The 21,711-nt window shown below is 38.8% G+C and overlaps 1 protein-coding gene across 2 annotated transcripts in view; it reads right to left on the bottom strand.

The window, feature by feature from the left end:
* The window catches only part of Catsperb (cation channel sperm associated auxiliary subunit beta), a 221,365-nt gene that overhangs the window by 94,611 nt on the left and 105,043 nt on the right, over window positions 1-21,711 (bottom strand). For both annotated transcript variants that reach the window (XM_006515929.1, NM_173023.2), the window contains exons 14-15: window positions 20,874-21,032; window positions 10,752-10,896 (exon numbers count right to left, since the gene is read on the bottom strand). In XM_006515929.1, coding sequence (XP_006515992.1) covers window positions 10,752-10,896; window positions 20,874-21,032 — 304 coding nt within the window. The remainder of the gene's footprint in view (window positions 1-10,751; window positions 10,897-20,873; window positions 21,033-21,711) is intronic.

The raw sequence follows: 21,711 nt of genomic DNA, 5'->3' as shown, positions 1-21,711 counted from the left end.
AATAAATAAAATTAATTTTTTAAAAAGGAGGCAGTGCAAAGAAAGAAGAGAGGGAGAGAGGAGAGGGGGTGGTGGGATAGGACACAGTTTTACCAGAGTTTTACAGAGAAGGGTTGCAGGTGAAGACAGAACTAGTTAGAGAATAAGAAGCAGCAGAAAGTTTAGAACAGACTGCCAGAGCAAGTTTTCGGCCAAGGAGAACAATACAGTCAGAAGCTGAAAGAGGTCAATTTGAATAAGTCAGCTTGGATAAGACTTTGGGACAGATCTTTCCCCTGAACCCAGTGGAGGCTGCTAAGTGCTCTGGAGTAATCTCCATGCCGCAGGACCTTGGGATCACCTCAGGATCCCAGGTGAGAGGAGCGCAGCATCAGCTCCAAAGAATCTCAGAGGGTCTTGTGCCAGCAGGAACAGGAACAAAGGAACCCCGCCTGACCAGAGGCTGGGATCCATTCAGGTAGGGGCCAACCCTGCCATGTTCCACGTGAACCCAGCCTAGGGCATCGAGGGCCGCAGACTCTCCACGCTGCAGGACACCTAGCACACCCAGGACCTCCCAATCATGGGAGAGCACGTGGGAGACAGAAACAACAGAGCTTCTTGGTCAGGGTCCCTTCAGACCTTCATCTTCAGCAAGGAGGCTAAGCTAAGACCCAGACTCCTGGGCACCTACCTTCCTTGGCAGAGGAGAGTTGGCCTACAGGGAGGGCTCTGACTCCAGGACTCAGGAGGTGGATCAGAGCTCCAAACTTCTGGACACCTGCACTGTAAGAGGAGAGCTTGCCTGCAGTGAGTGCTCTGACCACTGGGACACAGGTGAGAGTTGAAAGCCCAGGAGTGCTGACAGAGGCTAACAGAATCACAGGAGGAAAAAGCTCCAGCCAGAGACAGCTAGAACAATAACACCAGAATTACCAAATGTCGAAAGGCAAATGTAAGAATCTTACTAACAGAAACAGAGAACACTGGGCATCATCAGAACCCAGTACGCCCACCACAGCGAGTCCTGGATACCCCAGCACACCCAAAAAGCAAGATGCGGATTTAAAATCATATCTCATGATGATGGTAGAAGATATAAAGAAGAGCATTAATAACTCACTTAAAGAAATACAGGAGAACACTGCTAAACAGGTTGAAGTCCTTAATGAGGAAACACAAAAATACCTTAAAGAATTACAGTAAAACACAGACAAACAGGTGATAGAATTGAACAAAACCATCCAAGATCTAAAAAGGGAAGTAGAAAGAATAATAATTTAAAAAAAACCCAAAGGGGACAACTCTAGAGTTGGAAAACCAAGGAAGGAAATCAGGAACCATAGGTGTGAGCATCAGCATCAGAATACAAGAGATGGAAGAGAGAATCCCAGGTGCAGAAGATTCCATAGAGAAAGTGGACACAACAATCAAAGAAAATGCAAAGTGCACAAAGATCCCAATTCTAAACATCCAGGAAATCCAAGACACAATGAGAAGACCAAACCTACAGATAATAGGAGTTGATGAGAATGAAGATTTTCAACTTAAAGGGCCAGTAAATATCTTCAACAAAATTATAGAAGAAAACTTCCCTAACCTAAAGAAAGAGATGTCCATGAACATATAAGAAGCCTACAGAACTCCAAATAGACTGGACCAGAAACGAAATTCCTCCTGACACATAATAGTCAGAACAACAAATGCACTAAATAAAGACAGAATATTAAAAGCAGTAAAGGAAAAAGGTCAAGTAACATATAAAGACAGACCTATGAGAATTACACCAGACTACTCACCAGAGACTATGAAAGCCAGAAGATCCTGGACAGATGTTATACAGACACTAAGAGAACACAAATGCCAGCACAGGCTACTATACCAGCTAAACTCTCAATTACCATAGATGGAGAAAACATAGTATTCCATTACAAAACCAAAGTCACACAATATCTTTCCATGAATCTAGCCCTTAAAAGGATAATAAAGGTAATACACCAACACAAAGATGAAAACTGCACCCTAGAAAATACAAGAAAATAATCCTTCAATGAACCTAAAAAAAGACAGCCACAAGAATAGAATGCCAACTCTAACAACAAAGATGACAGGAAGCAACAATTACTTTTCTTTGATTTCTCTTAACATCAACGGACTCAGTGGATCACAGGGCCCCCAGTGGAGGAGCTAGAGAAAGTATCCAAGGAGCTAAAGAGATCTGCAACCCTGTAGGTGCAACAACATTATGAACTAACCAGTACCTCGGAGCTCTTGACTCTAACTGCATATGTATCAAAAGATGGCCTAGTCTGCCATCACTGGAAAGAGAGGCCCATTGGACACACAACTTTATATGCCCCAGTACAGGGGAACGCCAGGGCCAAAAAGTGGGAATGGGTGGGTGGGAGGGTATTGGGGACGTTTGGGATAGCATTGGAAATGTAATTGAGGAAAATACGTAATAAAAAAATATTAAAAAAAAAAAGACATAGACTAATAGACTGGCTACACAAACAGGACCCAACACTTTGCTGCTTACAGGAATCCTACCTCAGGGATAAAGACAGATACTACCTTACAGTAAAAGGCTGGAAAACAATTTTCCAAGCAAATGGTCCAAAGAAACAAGCTGGAGTAGCCATTCTAATATCAAATAAAATTGACTTCCAACCCAAAGTTATCAAAAAAGACAAGGAGGGGTACTTCATACTCAACAGAGGTAAAATCTACCAAGATGAACTCTCAATTCTAAATATCTATGCTCCAAATGCAAGGGCAGCCACATTCATTTAAGAAACTTTAGTAAAGCTCAAAGCACACATTGCACCTCACACAATAGTAGTGGGAAACTTCAACACCCCACTCTCACCAATGGACAGATCCTGGAAACAGAAACTAAACAGAGACACATGGACACTAACAGAAGTTATGAAACAAATGGATTTAACAGATATCTACAGAACATTTTATCCTAAAACAAAAGGATACACCTTCTTCTCAGCACCTCGAGCTACCTCCCCCAAAATTGACCATATAATCTGTCACAAAACAGGCCTTAATACAAAAATATTGAAATTAGCTCATGCATCCTATCAGATCACCACACTAAGGCTGATCTTCAAATAACAGCATAAATAATAGAACACCAACATTCACGTGGAAACTGAACAACACTCTACTCAATGATACCTTGGTCAAGGAGGAAATAAAGAAAGAAATTAAAGACTTTTTTAGAGTTTAATGAAAATGAAGCCACAACATACCCAAAATTATGAGAAACAATGAAAGCATTTCTAAGAGGGAAACTCATAGCCCTGAGTGCCTCCAAATAGAAATAGAGAGAGAATACACTAGCAGTCTGACAGCACACCTAGAAGCTCTAGAACAAAAGGAAGCAAATTCACCCAAAAGGAGTAGATGGCAGGAAATAATCAAATTTAGGGCTGAAATCAACCAAGTGGAAACAAAAAGAACTATTCAAAGAATCAACCATACCAGGAGCTGGTTCTTTGAGAAAATCAACAAGATAGATAAACCCTTATCCAGATTAACTAGAGGGCACAGGGACAGTATTCTAATTAACAAAATCAGAAATGAAAAAGGAGACATAACAACAGATCCTGAGGAAATCCAAAACATCATCACATCCAACTACAAAAGGCTATACCAAACAAAACTGGAAAACCTGGATGAAGTGGACAACTTCCTAGACAGATACCAGGTACCAAAGTTAAACAGGATCAGATTAATGTTTTTAACAGTGTCATTTTCCGAAAGGAAATTGAAGCTGTCATTAATAGTCTCACAACCCAAGAAAGCCCAGGACCAGATGGGTTTAGTGCAGAGTTCTATCAGACCTTCAAAGAAGACCTAATTCCAACTCTCCTCAAACTGTTCCACAAAATAGAAACAGAAGGTACTCTACCCAATTCATTCTATGAAGCCATAATTACTCTGATAGTTAAACCACACGAAGATCCAACAAAGAAAGAGAACATCAGACCAATTTCCCTTATGAATATCGATGAAAAAATACTCAATATAATCCTCACAAAGGGAATCCAAGAACACATCAAAACAGTCATCCATCCTGACCAAGTAGGCTTCATCCAAGGGATGCAGAGATGGTTTAATATACAGAAATTCATCAATGTAATCCATTATATAAACAAACTCAAAGACAAAAATCACATGATCATCTTGTTAGATGCTGAAAAAGCATTTGACAAAAGTCCAACACCCCTTCATGATAAAACTCATGGAAAGACCAGGATTTCAAAGCCCATACTTAAACATAATAATAGCAATCTACAGCAAACCAGTAGACAACACCAATGTAAATGGAGAAAAGCCAGAAGCATTCCACTAAAGTAAAGGCTGCCCACTTTCTCCCTACCTATTCAATACAGTACTTGATGTCCTAGCCAGAGCAATTCAACAACAAAAGGAGGGCAAGGGGATACAAATTGGAAAGGAAGAGATCAAAATATCACTATAGTATATATAGTATATGATAGTATATATAAGTGACCCTAAAAATTCCACCAGAGAAATCATAAACCTGATAAACAGCTTCAGTGCAGTAGCTGGATATAAAATTAACTCAAACATATCAGTGGCCTTTCTCTATACAAAGGATAAACAGGGTGAGAAAGAAATTAGGGAAACATCACCCTTCACAATAATCACAAAAAATATAAAATATGTATGGATCAATTCACATTCTTCTACATGATAACCGCCAGTTATCATGTGCAAGCACCATTCCTATGTCCTTGTACTAAGGTCAAATCTAAGTGGATCAAGGAACTCTACATAAAACCAGAGGCAGTGAAACTTATAGAAGAGAAAGTGAGGAAAAACCTCGAAGATATGGGCACAGGATGAAAAATTCCTGAATAGAACAGGAATGTGGCTTGTGCTGTAAGATCGAGAATCGACAAATGGGACCTCATAAAATTTCAAAGCTTCTGTAAGGCAAAAGACACCATCAATAAGACAAAAAGATTGGGAAAGGATCTTTACCTATCCTAAATCAGATAGGGTTCTAATATCCAATATATATAAAGAATCCAAGAAGGTGGACTCCAGAAAATCAAATAACCCCATTAAAAAATGGGGCTCATGAAGGGATCTGCAATCCTATAGGTGGAACAACATTATGAACTAACCAATACCCCCCCCCACCCCCCGGAGCTCCTGTATCTAGCTGCATATGAATCAGAAGATGGCCTAGTCGGCCATCAGTGAAAAGAGAGGCCCATTGGTCGTGCAGACTTTATATGCCTCAGTACAGGGGAACGCCAGGGCCAAGAAGTGGGAGTGGGTGGGTAGGGTAGTGGGTGGGGGAGTGTGTGGGGGACTTTTGGGATAGCATTGGAAATGTAATTGAAATATATACCCAACAAAAAATATGGAAAAAAATGGGGCTCAGAGCTAAACAAAGAATTCTCACCTGAGGAATAACGAATGGCTGAGAAGCACCTGAAAAAATGTTCAGCATCCTTAATCATCAGGGAAATGCAAATCAAAGCAACCTTTAGATTACACCTTACACCAGTCAGAATGGCTAAGATCAAAAATTCAGGTGACAGCAGATGCTGTCGAGGATGTGGAGAAAGAGGAACTCTCCTCCATTGTTGGTGGGATTGCAAGCTTGTACAACCACTCTGGAAATCAGTCTGGTGGTACCTCAGAAAATTGGACATAGTACTACCGGAGGATCCAGCAATGCTTCTCCTTGGCATATATCCAGAAGATGTTCCAACTAGTAAGAAAGACACATGCTCCACTATGTTCATAGCAGCCTTATTTATAATAGCCAGAAGCTGGAAAGAACCAAGATGTTCCTCAATAGAGGAATGGATACAAAAAATGTGGTACATTTACACAATGGAGTACTACTCAGCTATTAAAAAGAATGAATTTATGAAATTCCTAGGCAAATGGATGGACCTGGAGGGCATCATCCTGAGTGAGGTAACCCAATCACAAAAGAACTCACATGATATGTACTCACTAATAAGTGGATATTAGTCCAGAAACTTAGAATACCCAAGATACAAGATACAATTTGCAAAACACATTAAACTCAAGAAGAACGAAGACCAAAAGGTGGATACTTTGCCCCTTCTTAGAATTGGGAACAAAACACCCATGGAAGGAATTACAAAGTTTGGAGCTCAGACGAAAGGATGGGCCATCTAGAGACTGCCATACCCAGGGATCCATCCCATAATCAGCCTCCAAACACTGACACCATTGCTAACACTAGCAAGATTTTGCTGAAAGGACCCAAATATAGCTGTCTCTTGTGTGGCTATGCCAGGGCCTAGCAAATACAGAAGTGGATGCTCACAGTCATGTATAGGATGGAACACAGGGCCCCCAATGGAGGAGCTAGAGAAAGTACCTAAGGAGCTAAAGGGGTCTGCAACCCTATAGGTGGAACAATGCTATGAACTAACCAGTACCCCTAGAGTTCGTGTCTCTAGCTGCATATGTATCAGAAGATGGCCTAATCAGCCACCATTGGGAAGAAAGGCCAGTTGGTCTTGCAAACTTTATATGCCCCAGTACAGGGAAATGTCAGGGCCAAGAATTGATAACGGGTGGGTAGGGGAGCAGGGGGAGTGTATGGGGGACTTTTGGGATAGTATTGGAAATGTAAATGAGGAAAATACCTAATAAAAAATTAAAAAAAAGAAAGAAAAGGAAAGGAAAGAAAAGAGGAAAAAAATATAAAATACCTTGGTGTGAGTCTAAATAAGGAAGTGAAAGATCTGTATGACAAGAACTTCAAGTCTCTGAAGAAAGAAATTGAAGAAGATCTCAGAAGATGGAAAGATCTCCCATGCTCATGGATTGGCAGGATTAATATAGTAAAAATGGCTATCCTGTCGAAAGCATTCTACAGATTCAATGCAATCCCCATAAAAATTCTACCTCGATTCTTCACTGAGTTAGAAATGGCAATTTGCAAACTCATCTGGAATAACAACAAACCTAGGATAGCAAAAACTATTCTCAACAATAAAAGAACCTCTGGGGAATCACCATGCCTGACCTCAAGCTGTACTATAGAGCAATCGTGATAAACGCTGCATGGAACTTGTACAGTGACAGACAGGTAGATCAGTGGAATAGAATTGAAGACCCAGAATCGAACTCACTCACCTATGATCACTTGATATTTAGCAAGGGAGCTAAAACCATCCAGTGGAAAAAAGACAGCATTTTCAACAAATGGTGCTGGCACAACTGGCTGTTATCTTGTAGAAGAATGCAAATTGATCCATTCTTATCTCCTTATACAAAGCTCAAGTCTAAGTGGATCAAAGACCTTCACATAAAACCAGAGACACTGAAATTTATAGAGGAGAAAGTGGGGAAAACCTTGAAGATATGGGTGCAGGGTAAAAATTTCTAAACAGACAGCAATGCCTGTTCTGTAAAATCAAGAATCGACAAATGGGACCTCATAAAATTGCAAAGCTTCTGTAGGGCAAAAGATACTGTCAATAAGACAAAAAGGCCACCAACAGATTGAGGAAGAATTTTTACCAATCCTAATTCTGATAGGGGACTAATATCCAATATATACAAAGAGCTCAAGAAGCTGAACTCTAGAAATTCAAATAACCCCATTAAAAATGGGGTACAGAAGTAAACAAAGAATTCTCAACTGAGGAATACTGAAGGGCTGGGAAGCACTTGAAAAAATGTTCAACATCCTTAATCATTAGGGAAATGCAAATCAAAACAACTCTGAGATTCCACCTCACATTAGTCAGAATGGTTTGGATCTAAAATTCAGGTGACAGCAGATGCTGGCGAGAATGTGGGGAAAGAGGAGCATTCCTACATTGCTGGTGGGATTGCAGTATGGTACAACCACTCTGGAAGTCAGTCTGGCGGTTCCTCAGAAAATTGTATATAATACTGCCAGAAGATTTAGTAATACCTCTCCTGGGCTTATACCCAGCAGATATTCCAACTGGTAATGGGGACACATTCTCCAGTATTTTCATAGCAGCCTTAATTATCGTAGCCAAAAACTGGAAAGAACACAGATGTCCCTCAACAGAGGAATGGATACAGAAAATATGGTATGTTTACACAATGGAGTACTACTCAGCTATTAAAAAGAATGAATTTATGAAATTCTTGGGCAAATGGATGTATCTAGAGCATATCATCCTTAGTGAGGTAACCCATTCAGAAAAGAAGTCACTTGATATGCATTCACTGGTTAAGTGGATATTAGCCCAGTAACTTACAATACCCAAGATACTATTTGCAAAACACAAGAAAACCAAGAAGAACGAAGACCAAAGTGTGATACTTCATTCTTCCTTAGATTAGGGAACAAAACACCCATGGAAGAAGTTACAGAGACAAATTTTGGAGCTAAGACCAAAGGATGGACCATCCAGAGACTGCCCCACCTGGCGATCCATACCATAATCAGCCACCAAACCCAGACACTATTGCATTTGCCAGCAAGATTTTCTGACAGGACCCTGATATAGCTATCTCGAGTGAGGCTATGCCAGTGCCTGCTTGGCAAATACAAAAGTGGATGCTCACAGTCATCTATAGGATGGAACACAGGGCCCCCAATGGAGGAGCTAGAGAAAGTACTGAAGTAGCTGAAGGGGTCTGCAACCCTATATAGGTGGATCAACAATATGAACTAATCAGTACCCCCAGAGCTCGTGTCTCTAGCTGCATATGTAGCAGAAGATGGCCTAGTCAGCCATCATTGGGAAGAGAGGCCCCTTGGTCTTGCAAACTTTATATGCCCCAGCATAGGAGAATGCCAGGGCCAAGATGTGGGAGTAGGTGGGTAGGGTAGTATGGGGGGGGGAGGGTATAGGGGACTTTTGTGATAGCATTTGAAATGTAAATGAAGAAAATATCTAATAGAAAAATTTAAAAAAAAGGTTTTGGGCCAGATGAGCTGAGTTGAACCAGCTAACAAGTCTTCAGAAAGAGCTAGAAAGAGCTTACTCAGAGGTACGTCTCCTAGGTGACAATTACATCTGGCAAATAAAAGTGACTTTTACATCCTTGGTTTCCTCCCAGAGGATCATGCTGTGTCTGACTTGAAAGCCTCCTTGCTTGGTTACTAGGTTCAGAGTACCAGATGGTGCCATGCAAACTTTTAAGGGCAAAAATCAGCCATTAGTTCTACACAGCTATCAAACCTATGAACTACAACAATTACCAGCATATGTGATAACCCTAAATGTGCAATAGTGGCATACATATATTGGTGGTAACCAACAGCTCTTTTATTGGACTCAACCACAGGGAAATCATGACTTTTATAGGAAATCTAGCTAAGTACTCTGGGTTTCTGTGTTCATGGAGCTTGGGTGAGAATTTACAACTACCACTTCACCAAATCAACATACCTCCTGACTGCATTCTAAATGTTTATCCTTATATCCACAGTTAAATGAAGCTTCGACACCTCATCAAAGAAATTCCTCCTTTTAGTAGACAGCCATTACAGAAAGCACAAAAGGCATAGAAGAAGTGATCATGTGGTGCCCAGCTTCAAGTGATACTGTGATAATACAACTACTACACCTAATTCTTAGAGTTCACATTGTGGAAGAGTGGGAAGAAGGACTTCGAGAGTCAGAACAGGAAGTCAAGATATATCCAGTGTGTATCCATTAGAATTATCAGGGGCGATATACCTATATGACTCTCAAAACAAGACCTGAGCAAACAACCAACAGACATGATAACATGAGAAGAGGAAAAATCACAGGCCCCAATACTAGATAAAGAACTACAGGCAAGCAATAATTGCTAAGAGGAGGGGAACTCGTCTTAACCAGGAAAGAGCAGCATGACAGATTTGCCAATATCAAGTGATCAGCATTGATATAATATACTTTCTGGTAACATTATATTACATTATATTATATATTGTTATATTGTATACACACACATGGACTGAACAGATATATATACATATTTTACAACACAATAATTAATAAAAGAAAGCTGTGAGTTTGAGAGAAAGTGGAAGGAAATATATTGGAGCAGTTGGAGGGAAGAAAGGGAAGGGGAAATCATGTAATCGTACTTTAATTAATAATTATTAGCAAAATGGAAACACTAATTCACTATGAGAAGATTTTAAAACTCAATGATAGAATGACAAAATGAAATGCAGATTACAGAGATGCAGAAATACCAGGACCATGCCCTTCATGATTCAGGTATTGAGTCTGTCTGACAGCCTTCAACTATGTTGGAAAGGATCTGGCAATTGTAGGTTTAGGTCAATCACCATGAGATTTTCTTTCAAGCCAATAGCCTTGTGATCAAAAAACTGTAAGAAGATGGAGACCAAACTATCTTTAATATGGCATCATCTCTTAGGTTTCTGTGACCTAAACTGCATCTATTTTAAGAGCAAAATCAAAGAAAAAAATCACTTTTTGTCATTGTGGTTGGGAGTATTGAATGATACACTGTCTATAACATGTGGGACACAATTGTATCTCCACTGTGACATCTGTTATTATTTGGTTTGGGAGAGGGAACCAGTACTGGGTACACAGCATGCTAGTGAAGGTTTCCTCTTTATTATGGCTATTCATATGATTTGTCTCTGTAAATCCAACCAATCTATTACTCACTGTTTGAGACTTTATTGTCAGTTAACTAATACAACATGTTTTTGAACACTTTACCTTTTTGACACACAAGTAAAATGAACAAACAACACCAAATATAAAATTCCTCACCTGCCTTGGTCGTCAAAATTCTTCCATCTTCTACAATAAAAACAATATCTGAAGTATAAAAGCTATTAGAAGTCTTTGTTACATGGTGTGAGAATAAGTTACACAGCATTTCAAAAGTATTGCCACCATCCATTGAAACCCATATCTAAAGGAATAAAAAGATATTACCTCACTAAGAACTGTCTCTAACCCTCAAAATTACTTATAAGCCTGATCTCCCTACAAAAAATATATGCATTACTATTTTCCTCATATCTCTATGTCCATCATGAACCCAGGTACACACCAACTACTTTCCCACTTACCCATTTGATTTACCTTTCCAGCGTTTGTAATGTCAAAGGTAATTAGTTCAAATAAGTGATTGAGAGTGGTATCTTATTGCATTCTTCTTCTCTCAGTGTGTGTGTGTGTGTGTGTGTGTGTGTGTGTGCGTGTGTGTGTGTGCATGTGTCTTGCATGCACATGTTTGGGTGCATGTGTAAGAAGTCTACAGGAAGAAATTGGGTGAATTCCTCTTGTGCTCTCTGCCTTATTGAGATAGAGTCTTTTATTGAACAAGAACTTTATTATTATTATTTTTTGGCCATACTGTCTGGCCAGTGAGCTTTGGGAATCTGCCTGTCTCTGCTTCCTAATGTTGGGGTTTATAGATTTGCACAGTCATGCTCAGCCTTTTACACTGCTTTTGGGAATTTGAACTCAGGTCCTGTTTTCAGAGCAAGTGATTTTTACCAACTGAGCCACCTTCCCAGCCCCACATACTGCATTTCCTATTTGTATTTTCCTGGAACTTGGGAATTAAAAGCATCTCTTCACATGTTTATTTGTTTTTATTTTCATTTAAATGAACAAAACCATCTAAAATCTAAAAATGGAAACATAAACAATAAAGAAATCACAAAGGGAGACATCCCTGAAGTTAAAAAACCTAGGAAAGAGAACAGGAGTCATAGATGCAAGAATCAACAACAGAATACAAGAGATAGAAGACAGAATCTCAGGTGGAGAAGATACTATAGAAAACATTGACACAAAAGTCAAAGAAAATGTAAAATGCAAAATGCAAAAAGCTCCTAACCCAAAACATTCAGGAAATACAGAACACAACGAGAAGACCAAGCCTAAGGTTAATAGGTATAGAAGAGAGCAAATTAAAGGGCCAGTAAATATCTTCAACAAAACTATAGAAGAAAACTTCCCTAACCTAAAGAAAGAGATGCCCATGAACATACAAGAAGCCTACAGAACTACAAATAGACTGGACCAGAAAAGAAATTCCTTGCATCTCATAATAATCAAAACAGCAAGTGCACTAAATAAAGAAAGAGTATTAAAAGCAGTAAGGGAAAAAGTCAAGTAACATATAAAGGCAGACCTATTAGAATTACACCAAACTTCTCACCAGAGAGTATAAAAGCTAGAAAATCCTGGGAAGATCTCATACAGACCCTAAGAGAACACAAATGCCAGCCCAGGCTAGTATATCCAGCAAAACTCTCAATTACCATAGATGGAGAAAACAAGATATTCTATGACAAAACCAATTTTACACAATATCTTTCCACAAATGCAGCCCTACAAAGGATAATAGATGGAAAATACCAACAGAAGGAGAAATACTACACTCTAGACAAAGCAAGAAAGTAATCTTTCAACAAATCCAAAAGAAGATAGCCACACAAACATAATTCTACCTCTAACAACAAAGATAACAGAAAGTAAGAATCACTTTTCCTTAATATCTTTTAACATTAGTGGACTCAACTCCCCAATAAAAAGACATAGACTAACAGACTGGATAGATAAACAAAACCCAGCATTTTGCTGCAAACAGGAAACACACCTCAGTGGCAATGAGAGAAACTACCTCAGAATAAAATGTTGTAAAACATTTTTCCAAGCAAATGGTCCTAAGAAACAAGCAGGAGTAGCCTTTCTAATATTGAACAAAATCGACTCAATAGAAACAGATGTATAAAAGTTGGGGTCTTAGACAGATGCACTTATCACTTAAAATGAGCAGAATGCATAGAAATAAACACTTATCTAGGACTCATTGGCTATTCTGGGTCTTTTGTTGTCCCATATCAAATCGAGGATTTTCTTTCTATTTATGTGAAGAATGAGATGAGGATGTTGATTGTGATTTTATTGAATCAGTAAATTCTTTTGGTAGGAAGGCCATTTTTCACAATGTTAATTCTACCAAGCTATATACTTGGGAGGTCTTCAAATTCTAGCATGTTTCTTAAGCTCTTTCTTTACACATTTAAAGTTTTCATTGTAGAGGCTTTTTTTTTAAAAAAAAGCCTCTTTTGTTATATATATCTTAAATATTTTATTTTACTTTTCTCAAGTTTCTCACCAGGAAGAGGGGCATGTTCATGATCTCTTTCTCAGCATGCTTGTTACTCATATATATATATATTAGGACTGGTAAATTTTGTAAGTTAATTATGTATCATAACACTTTGCTGAAATTAGGGATAAGTTCTACAATTTTTCAGTCAAATTATGGGAACATTGGGTATAAGATAATATAATCTCCAATTTAAAATAATTTGAGTTCTCAGGTTCCTTCTGGTTGGTGCCAGCCCCAGGCCACCTTGGGCATGCGTGAACTCAGCATATGGTTCCACAGTCCCTAGAGGACTCTCCACATGGCAGGCACCCTAGCACACCCAGGATCTTAGGATCACTGGTGAGTGGAGCACAATACCTATCCCAAAACAATCGTGAGGGGCCTGTGATAGCAGGAGCAAGGACACAGGAGCCCTGCCTGACCAGTGGCTTGGGTTCTTTCTGGTCGGTGCTGGTCTACCTTGGTTTTGAACACAGTGGACAATCCCATGGTCCCCAGAGGAGATACCACTTCCAGGCACTGTAACACACCCAGGATCTTAGGATTCCAGGATGCCAGGATCCCAGAAGCTTGGTCACACCAGGATCTCAGGGTCTCAGAGGAAACTTGACTGCCAAGAACTCTGACATACCCAGAATCTCAGGTTCATGGGATCCCGGAATCAGAGGATCCCAGAGAAAGCTGGACTCTGAGGAGTCTTGAATCAACCGGGATTATAGGAAGGACAGGCTCCAATCAGATATATTGAGGGCAGCAAGCACTTGAGATAATAAGATGGCAGGAGGCAAGCTTAAGAACAGAAGCAACAGAAACCAAGGTTACTTGGCATCATCAGAACCAAACTCTCCCACCATAGCAAGTCCTGGATACACCATCGCACCAGAAAAGCAAGATATGGATCTAAAGTCACTTCTCATGATGATGATAGAGGATTATAAGAAGGAAATAAAAAATTGCCTTAAAGAAATACAGGAGAACATATCCAATCAGGTAAAAGAATTGAATAAAACTATTCAGGATCTAAAAATCTAAATAGAAACAATAAAGAAATCTCAAAGGGAGACCACTGTGGAAATAGAAAACCTAGGAAAGAAGTCAGGAGCCACTGATGGAAGCATAACCACAGAATACAAGAGATAGAAGACAGAATCTCAGGTGCAGAAGATACCATAGAAAACATTAACACAACAATCAAAGAAAATGTGAAACACGAAAAGATACTAACCCAAGACATCCAGGAAATCCAGGACACAATAAGACCAAACCTAAGGATAATAGATATAGACTATAAGGAAGATTTCCAACATAAAAGGACCAGTTAATATCTTCAACAAAATTATAGAAGAAAACTTTTCCAACCTAAAAAAAAAAAAGAGATGCCCATGACCATACAAGAAGCCTACAGAACTCCAGATAGTTTGGACCAGAAAAGAAATTCCTCCTGTCACATAATAATCAAAGTACCAAATGCACAAAACAAAGAAAGAATGTTAAAAGCAGTAAGGGAAAAAGGTCAAGTAACATATAAAGGCAGACCTATGGGACTTACACCTAAATTCTCTCCAGAAACTAAGAAAGCCAGAAGATCCTGGGCAGATGTCATACAGACTCTAGAAGAACACAAATGCCAGACCAGGCTACTATACCCAACAAAACTCTCAATTACCATAGATAGAGAAACCATAGTATTCCATGAGAAAACAAATTCACACAATATCTTATCCAGCCCTTCAAAGGATAATAAAGGGAAAACTTCAACACAATGAGGGAAACAAAGCTTGAGAACAAGCAAGGAAGTAACCCTTCAACAAAACTAAAAGAAGATAGTGACAAGAACAGAATCCCAACTTTAACAACACCTCACACAATAATAGTGGGAGACTTCAACACCCCACTCTCACCAATGGACATATCCTGGAAACAGAAACTAAACAGAGTCACATGGACACTAACAGAAGTTATGAAACAAATAGATTTAACAGATATCTACAGAACATTTTATCCTAAAACAAAAGGATATACCTTCATCTCAGCACCTCATGGTACCCCTTCCAAAACTGACCATATAATCTGTTACAAAACAGGCCTTAACAGACACAAAAATATTGAAATTGTACCATTCATCCTATCAGATCACCACAGATTAAGGCTGATCTTCAATAACAGCATAAATAATAGAAAGCCAATATTCACATGGAAACTAAACAATACTCTACTCAATGATAACTTGGTCAAGGAAAAGATAAAGAAAGAAATTAGAGACAATTTAGAGTTTAGTGAAAATGAAGCCACAACATACACAGACTTATGGGAAACAATGAAAGCATTTCTAAGAAGAAAACTCATAGCTCTGAGTGCCTCCAAAAAGAAACTAGTGAGAGCATACACTAGCAGTCTGACAGCACACCTAGAAGCTCTAGAACAAAAGGAAGCAAATTCACCCAAGAGGAGTAGAAGGCAGGAAATAATCAAACTCAGGGGTGAAATCAACCAAGTGGAAACAAAAAGAACTATTCAAAGAATCAATCAAACTAGGAGCTGGTTCTTTGAGAAAATCAACAAGATAGATAAACCGTTAGCCAGACTAACTAGAGGGCACAGGGACAGTATTCTAATTAACAAAATCAGAAATGAAAATGGAGACATAACAACAGAACATGATGAAATCCAAAACATCATCAGATCCTAATACAAAAGGCCATATTCAACAAAACTGAAAAACCTGGATGAAATGGACAAATTTCTAGACAGATACCAGTTACCAAAGTTAAATCAGGATGAGAGTAATGATCTTAACAGTCCCATATCCCCTAAAGAAACAGAAGCAGTCATTAATAATCTCCCAAATAAAAAAAGCCCAGGACCAGATGGGTTTAGTGCAGAGTTCCATCAGACCTTCAAAGAAGACCTAATTCCAACTCTCCTCAAACTGTTCCACAAAATAGAAACAGAAGGTACTCTACCCAATTCATTCCATGCAGCCACAATTACTCTGATAGCTAAACCACACAAAGATCCAACAAAGAAAGAGAACTTCAGACCAATTTCCCTTATGAATATTGATGCAAAAATACTCAATAAAATCCTCACAAAGGGAATCCAAGAACCCATCCAAATGATCATCCATCATGATCACGTAGGCTTCATCCCAGGGATGCAGAGATGGTTCAATATATGGAAATCTATCAAAGTAATCCACTATATAAACAAACTCAAAGACAAAAACCACATGATCATCTCATTAGATGCTGAGAGAGCATTTGACAAAAATCCAACACTCATTCATGATAAAAGTCTTGGAAAGATCAGCAATACGAGGCCCATACTTAAACATAATAAAAGTAATATAGAGCAAACCAGTAGCCAACATCAAACTTAATGGTGAGAAACTGGAAGCAATCCCACTAAAATCAGGGACCAGACAAGGCTACCCACTCTCTTACTACCTATTCAATATAGTACTTGATGTCCTAATCAGAGCAATTAGACAACAAAAGGAGATCAAGGGGATACAAATTGGAAAGGAAGAAGTCAAAATATCACTATTTGCACATCTTATATATATATTATAATAATATATATAAGTGACCCCAATAATTCTACCAGAGAACTCCTAAACCTGATAAACAGCTTCAGTGCAGTAGCTGGATATAAAATTAACTCAAACAAATCAGTGGCCTTTCTCTACACAAAGGATAAACAGGCTGAGAAAGAAATCAGAGAAACAACACCTTTCACAAAAGTCACAAATAATATAAAACACCTTGGTGTGACTCTAAGGAAGTGAAAGATCTGTATGATATGAACTTCAAGTCTCTGAAGAAAGAAATTGAAGATCTCAGAAGATGGAAAGATCTCCCATGCTCATGGATTGGCAGGATTAATATATTCAAAATGGCTATCTTGCAGAAAGCAGTCTACAGATTCAATGCAAACCCCATCAAAATTCCAACTCAATTCTTCACTGAGTTAGAAAGAGCAATTTGCAAATTCATCTGGAATAACAAAAAACTTAGGATAGCAAAAACTATTCTCAACAATAAAAGAACCTCTGGGGTAATCACCATACCTGACCTTAAGCTGTACTAGAGAACAATTGTGATTAAAAATTATGGTAGTGGTAAAGTGACAGACAGGTAGATTAATGGAACAGAATTGAAGACCCAGAAATGAACCCACACATCCGTGATCACTTGATCTTTGACAAAGGAGCTATAACCATCCAGTGGAAAGAAGACAGCATCTTCAACAAATTGTGCTGGCTCACCTAGCAGTTAGCCTGTAGTAGAATGTGAATTGATCCATTCGTATCTCCTTGTACAAAGCTCAAATCTAAGTGCATCAAGGAACTCCACATAAAACCAGAGACACTGAAACTGAGGACAAAGTTGGGAAGAGTCTTGGAGATATGGGCACAGGGGAAAAATTCCTGAACAGAATACCAATGGATTGTTCTGTAAGACCAAGAATAGACAAATGGGACCTCATAAAATTGTGAAGCTTCTGTAAGGCAAAGCTTCTGTAAGTCAAGAAGACCAAAGGCAACCAACAAATTGGGAAAAGATCTTTACCAATTCTAAATCTGATAGGGGCTAATATCCAATATATATAAATAACTCAAGGAGCTGGATTCCAGAAAACTATTAACCACCCCTATTAAAAAATGGGCTACAGAGCTAAACAAAGAATTCTCAACTGAGGAATACCAAATGGATGAGACGCACCTAAAAAAATGTTCAACATCTTTAATCATGAAGGAAATCCAAATCAAACAACCCTGCGATTCCACCTCATACAAATCAGAATGGCTATGATCAAAAATTCAGGTGACAGCAGATGCTGGTGAGGATGTGGAGAAAGAGGAACACTCCTCTATTTCTGGTGGGAATGCAAGCTGGTATAACCACTCTGGAAATCAGTTTGGTGGTTCCTCAGAAAATTGGCCATAGTACTACCGGAAGATCCAGCAATTCCCCTCCTGGGCATATACCCAGATGATGCTCCAACATGTAATAAGGACACATGTTCCACTATGTTCATAGCAGCCTTATTTATAATAGCCAGAACCTGGAAAGAACCCAGATGTCCCTCAACAAAGGAATGGATACAAAAAATACGTGGTATGTTTACACAATGAAGTACTACACAGCTATTTAAAACAATGAATATGAAATTCATAGACAAATGGATGGATCTGGTGGATATCATCCTAAGTGAGGTAAACCAATCACAAAAGAACACATATGATATTAACTCATTGATAAGTGGATATTAGCCCAGAAGCTCAGAATCCTTTTTAGATTGGGGAACAAAATACCCATGGAAGGAGTTACAAAGTTCAGAGCAGAGACTTAAGAAATGACCATCCAGAGACTGCCTTACTCTGGGATCCATCCCATAAACCACCACCAAACCCAGACACTATTGTAGATGCCAACAAGAGCCTGCTGACAGGAGCCTGATATAGCTGCCTAATGAGTGGCTCTGCCAGTGTCTGGCAAATACAGAAGTTTATGCTCGCAATCATCCATTGGACGGAGAACAAGGTCCTCAATGAAGGAGCTAGAGGAAGTACCCAGGGAGCTAAAGGAGTCTGAAGTCCCATAGGAGAAACATCAATATGAACTAACCAGTATCCCCATAGTTCCTTGGAACTATACCACCAATTAAAGAAAACACATGGTGGAAGTTGTGGCTCTAGCTGTATATGTAGCAAAGGATGGCCTAGTTGGTTATCAGTGGGAGGAGAGGCTCTAGGTCCTGTGAGGTTTCTATCCCCCAGTATAGGGGAATGCCAGGGCCAGGAATATGAGTGGGTGGGTTGGGGAACAGGGGGAGGGTGGAGAGTATAGATGATTTTTGGTGGGGAAACTAGGAAAGTGGATAACATTTGAAATGTAAATAAAATATCTTATAGAAATTTTTAAAAAAGAAAATAATTTGACTTAATGTTTTCCCATTTGTATCCCTTTTCTTGCCTTTTCCTCCAGCTAATGCTTCAATCACATTATGGATAAGCAGTAGGGATAGTGGGCACTCCTCTCTCATTCCTGATCTTAATGGGGCTTATTAATGGTTTCATTCATTTAGGATGTTATTGGCCATGGATTTGTCATATATAACCTTTATTACATTGGAATAACTTTCCCACAGTCTTACTTGTTCTAGGGCTTATATTAATAAGGCATGTTTAATCTTACCAATGACTTTTTTTGCTTCCATTGAGATGATTCTTGCATTTTTTGTCCATGTATTTGGTGTATTACATTTATTTCTTATATATGTAAAAATAAAAACAAAACAATAAAAAAAAAAGAAAAGAGACAAAGAAATCAAAAGAAAAAAAAAAAGAGTTAACCCAAAAGAAAAAAATTTCAGTGGCCAGAGGAGAAATTAGAGGTTGTAAACTGTTAGTATAAAAACCACTGTAAGGGAGTTTCAAGAAGACATATATCAGGATAGAAGATGTATATATGCTCAATTCTGCATACAGTAGAAAATATAAGCCAAGAAATCATGAGCATGGATAAAATAAAGATGGTTTTTGTTCACATATACCCTAGATTCTCAAGTTGGGAGGCACAGATTCAGTAGAAACCACTTACATGATGTGTCAAGTGAGAAAGACTGAATGAATTAACAATGAGGCACAGTGCTAAAAATCAGCCTAAACAACTTTGGTTGGCCTTGTCAGTTGCCCAAGTTGTTTTTTGTTGAGAGTCTCACACTGGAGCCAAAACTGGCCTTGGACTCACAGCAACGCACCTCCCTCAGCCTTCAGACTACTGGGATTGCAGTCTGGATGAGTCATTATGCTCCACTTCCCTGATTGTTCCCAATAGGTTTAGACCAGTACTCAATGTCTTTCTACATCGGTAACTGCTCCAGGGAGTTATTATTCATAAGCAATAGATTTTCTGAGAGAGTCATGAAGTGAACAGATATTCTGGGATTCAACTACCAACCTCTGAAAAACTTTAAGCACTTTGTATCCAAATAGAAATCTTACTTTGAAGTTAATGTTTGAAGGTAAAGCTGTAACCTGCATTGTGATCTTAGAATCTCAAGGAGAAACTCTGTTTCCTCTCTGGACGGAACTGCAGCCATTAAAATTTTCATTTCCCAGGAAGAAATCTCACTGTGAAAGTGAACTGAGTGCTTTTTTTTTTTTTTTTTTTTTTTTTGGAAGATACCACATTGCATCTAAATGCCTTCAAGTTTCATATTTTGTGACCTTACTTTTAACTTGGGTGATAACTATAGGCATTTGGCAAATCTTCACAAAGCTTTCAGGGTACTGATAATAGAACTGTCTGGCTGGAAATCCAAGGATGGAGAACATTACCAGAAAGATCTCAGATAACAACAGAGCCAGAAGAGGATTCTTTGACAAATTCAGGTAAAGAGAAGGGAATACCAAATTGCAGAAACACCAGATAAAAAACATACTTTTAGTGGATTAATGGCAAAATCTAAGTCTTCCAATGTTGTAGAGGAATGAGTTATTTCCAGTAATATTCAGAAGCTTGGTGCCCCATGTCTCATTTTTATCAGCCAGTGAGCAAATTGAAAGGTTACAACCAACTCCAGACTACTAAGCTTAACACACAATAAATATTTGAGCATTTATTACCCCCACTTCTACTTCTCCCGCTAGATCACCAGAGTACTTCAGTTCTTCATGTATATAATCACACAGTCTACCAAAGTTGGACTACTACGCTTGTTCCAAAAAAGGAAATTTTATGTCTGCTTACTTGACTGCCATAAACATACAGAAAGTGGCTTCTGGGATGGAATATCATTCCAAGTGGAAGAGTGAATGTTGAAGGAAAATGAAAACTAGGAAATTTTGGTCGAGGGCTTGGTTTCCCATCCTTGAGCATAGCTACAGTGACATAGGTCTCTTTGGTATCCTAGATAAAGCAAAGGAAGACTTGAGATTTGTCCTTTTTTTCTTTGTCCACAGTATAATTTCTAGACTTTTCCACTATTTCAGTTTTAATTGAGACAAGGGCATACCCACTATCACAGCAAAGATTTCAAAAAAATTAGGAATCACTGATAACTCTACTCCACTACCTCAGCCATCAGTTTTATAGATGCTGAGACATAACATAGGAAACTTAGGAATCTGCTCTAAACTAAAAGTAGAAAATTGGACTAAAGGGCACCACCACATATTTCATCTCACAGCAGACCTATTCTCAGAAAAAAGACAGCAAATAATATCTACCCTAAATATTTTTCCAAGGGAAGTCTGAGTCTGAGAGTGATACATACACAGGTTTATGTTATCAATTTTTCCTCTTTTTTTTCAAGGAAAACACCAGTTTAATCTAAAATATGTTCACTTCAGCACAGGCAGGCATGGTGGCAAATGCCTCTAATTCCAGCACTCAGGGTCAGGGGTAGGCATATGCTGTGAGCTCAAGGACACATAGTATTACATAGTGAGACTTTGCCTTACAAATTTCAGCTGAAAAGCAGCTTATTTTAATGTTACACTGAGGTTTAGAGGGGTGATATATATATGTCCCACTTAGGACTTAGTGCTGAATAGCCACTTGAAGAACCCTTGATTTTTTTAACGGT

Source organism: Mus musculus, chromosome 12 (genome assembly GCF_000001635.26).
Source record: "Mus musculus strain C57BL/6J chromosome 12, GRCm38.p6 C57BL/6J".
Lineage (NCBI taxonomy): Eukaryota > Metazoa > Chordata > Mammalia > Rodentia > Muridae > Mus > Mus musculus.
The sequence above is the reverse complement of the archived record's forward strand: the minus strand, read 5'-3'. Positions and strand labels throughout refer to the sequence as shown.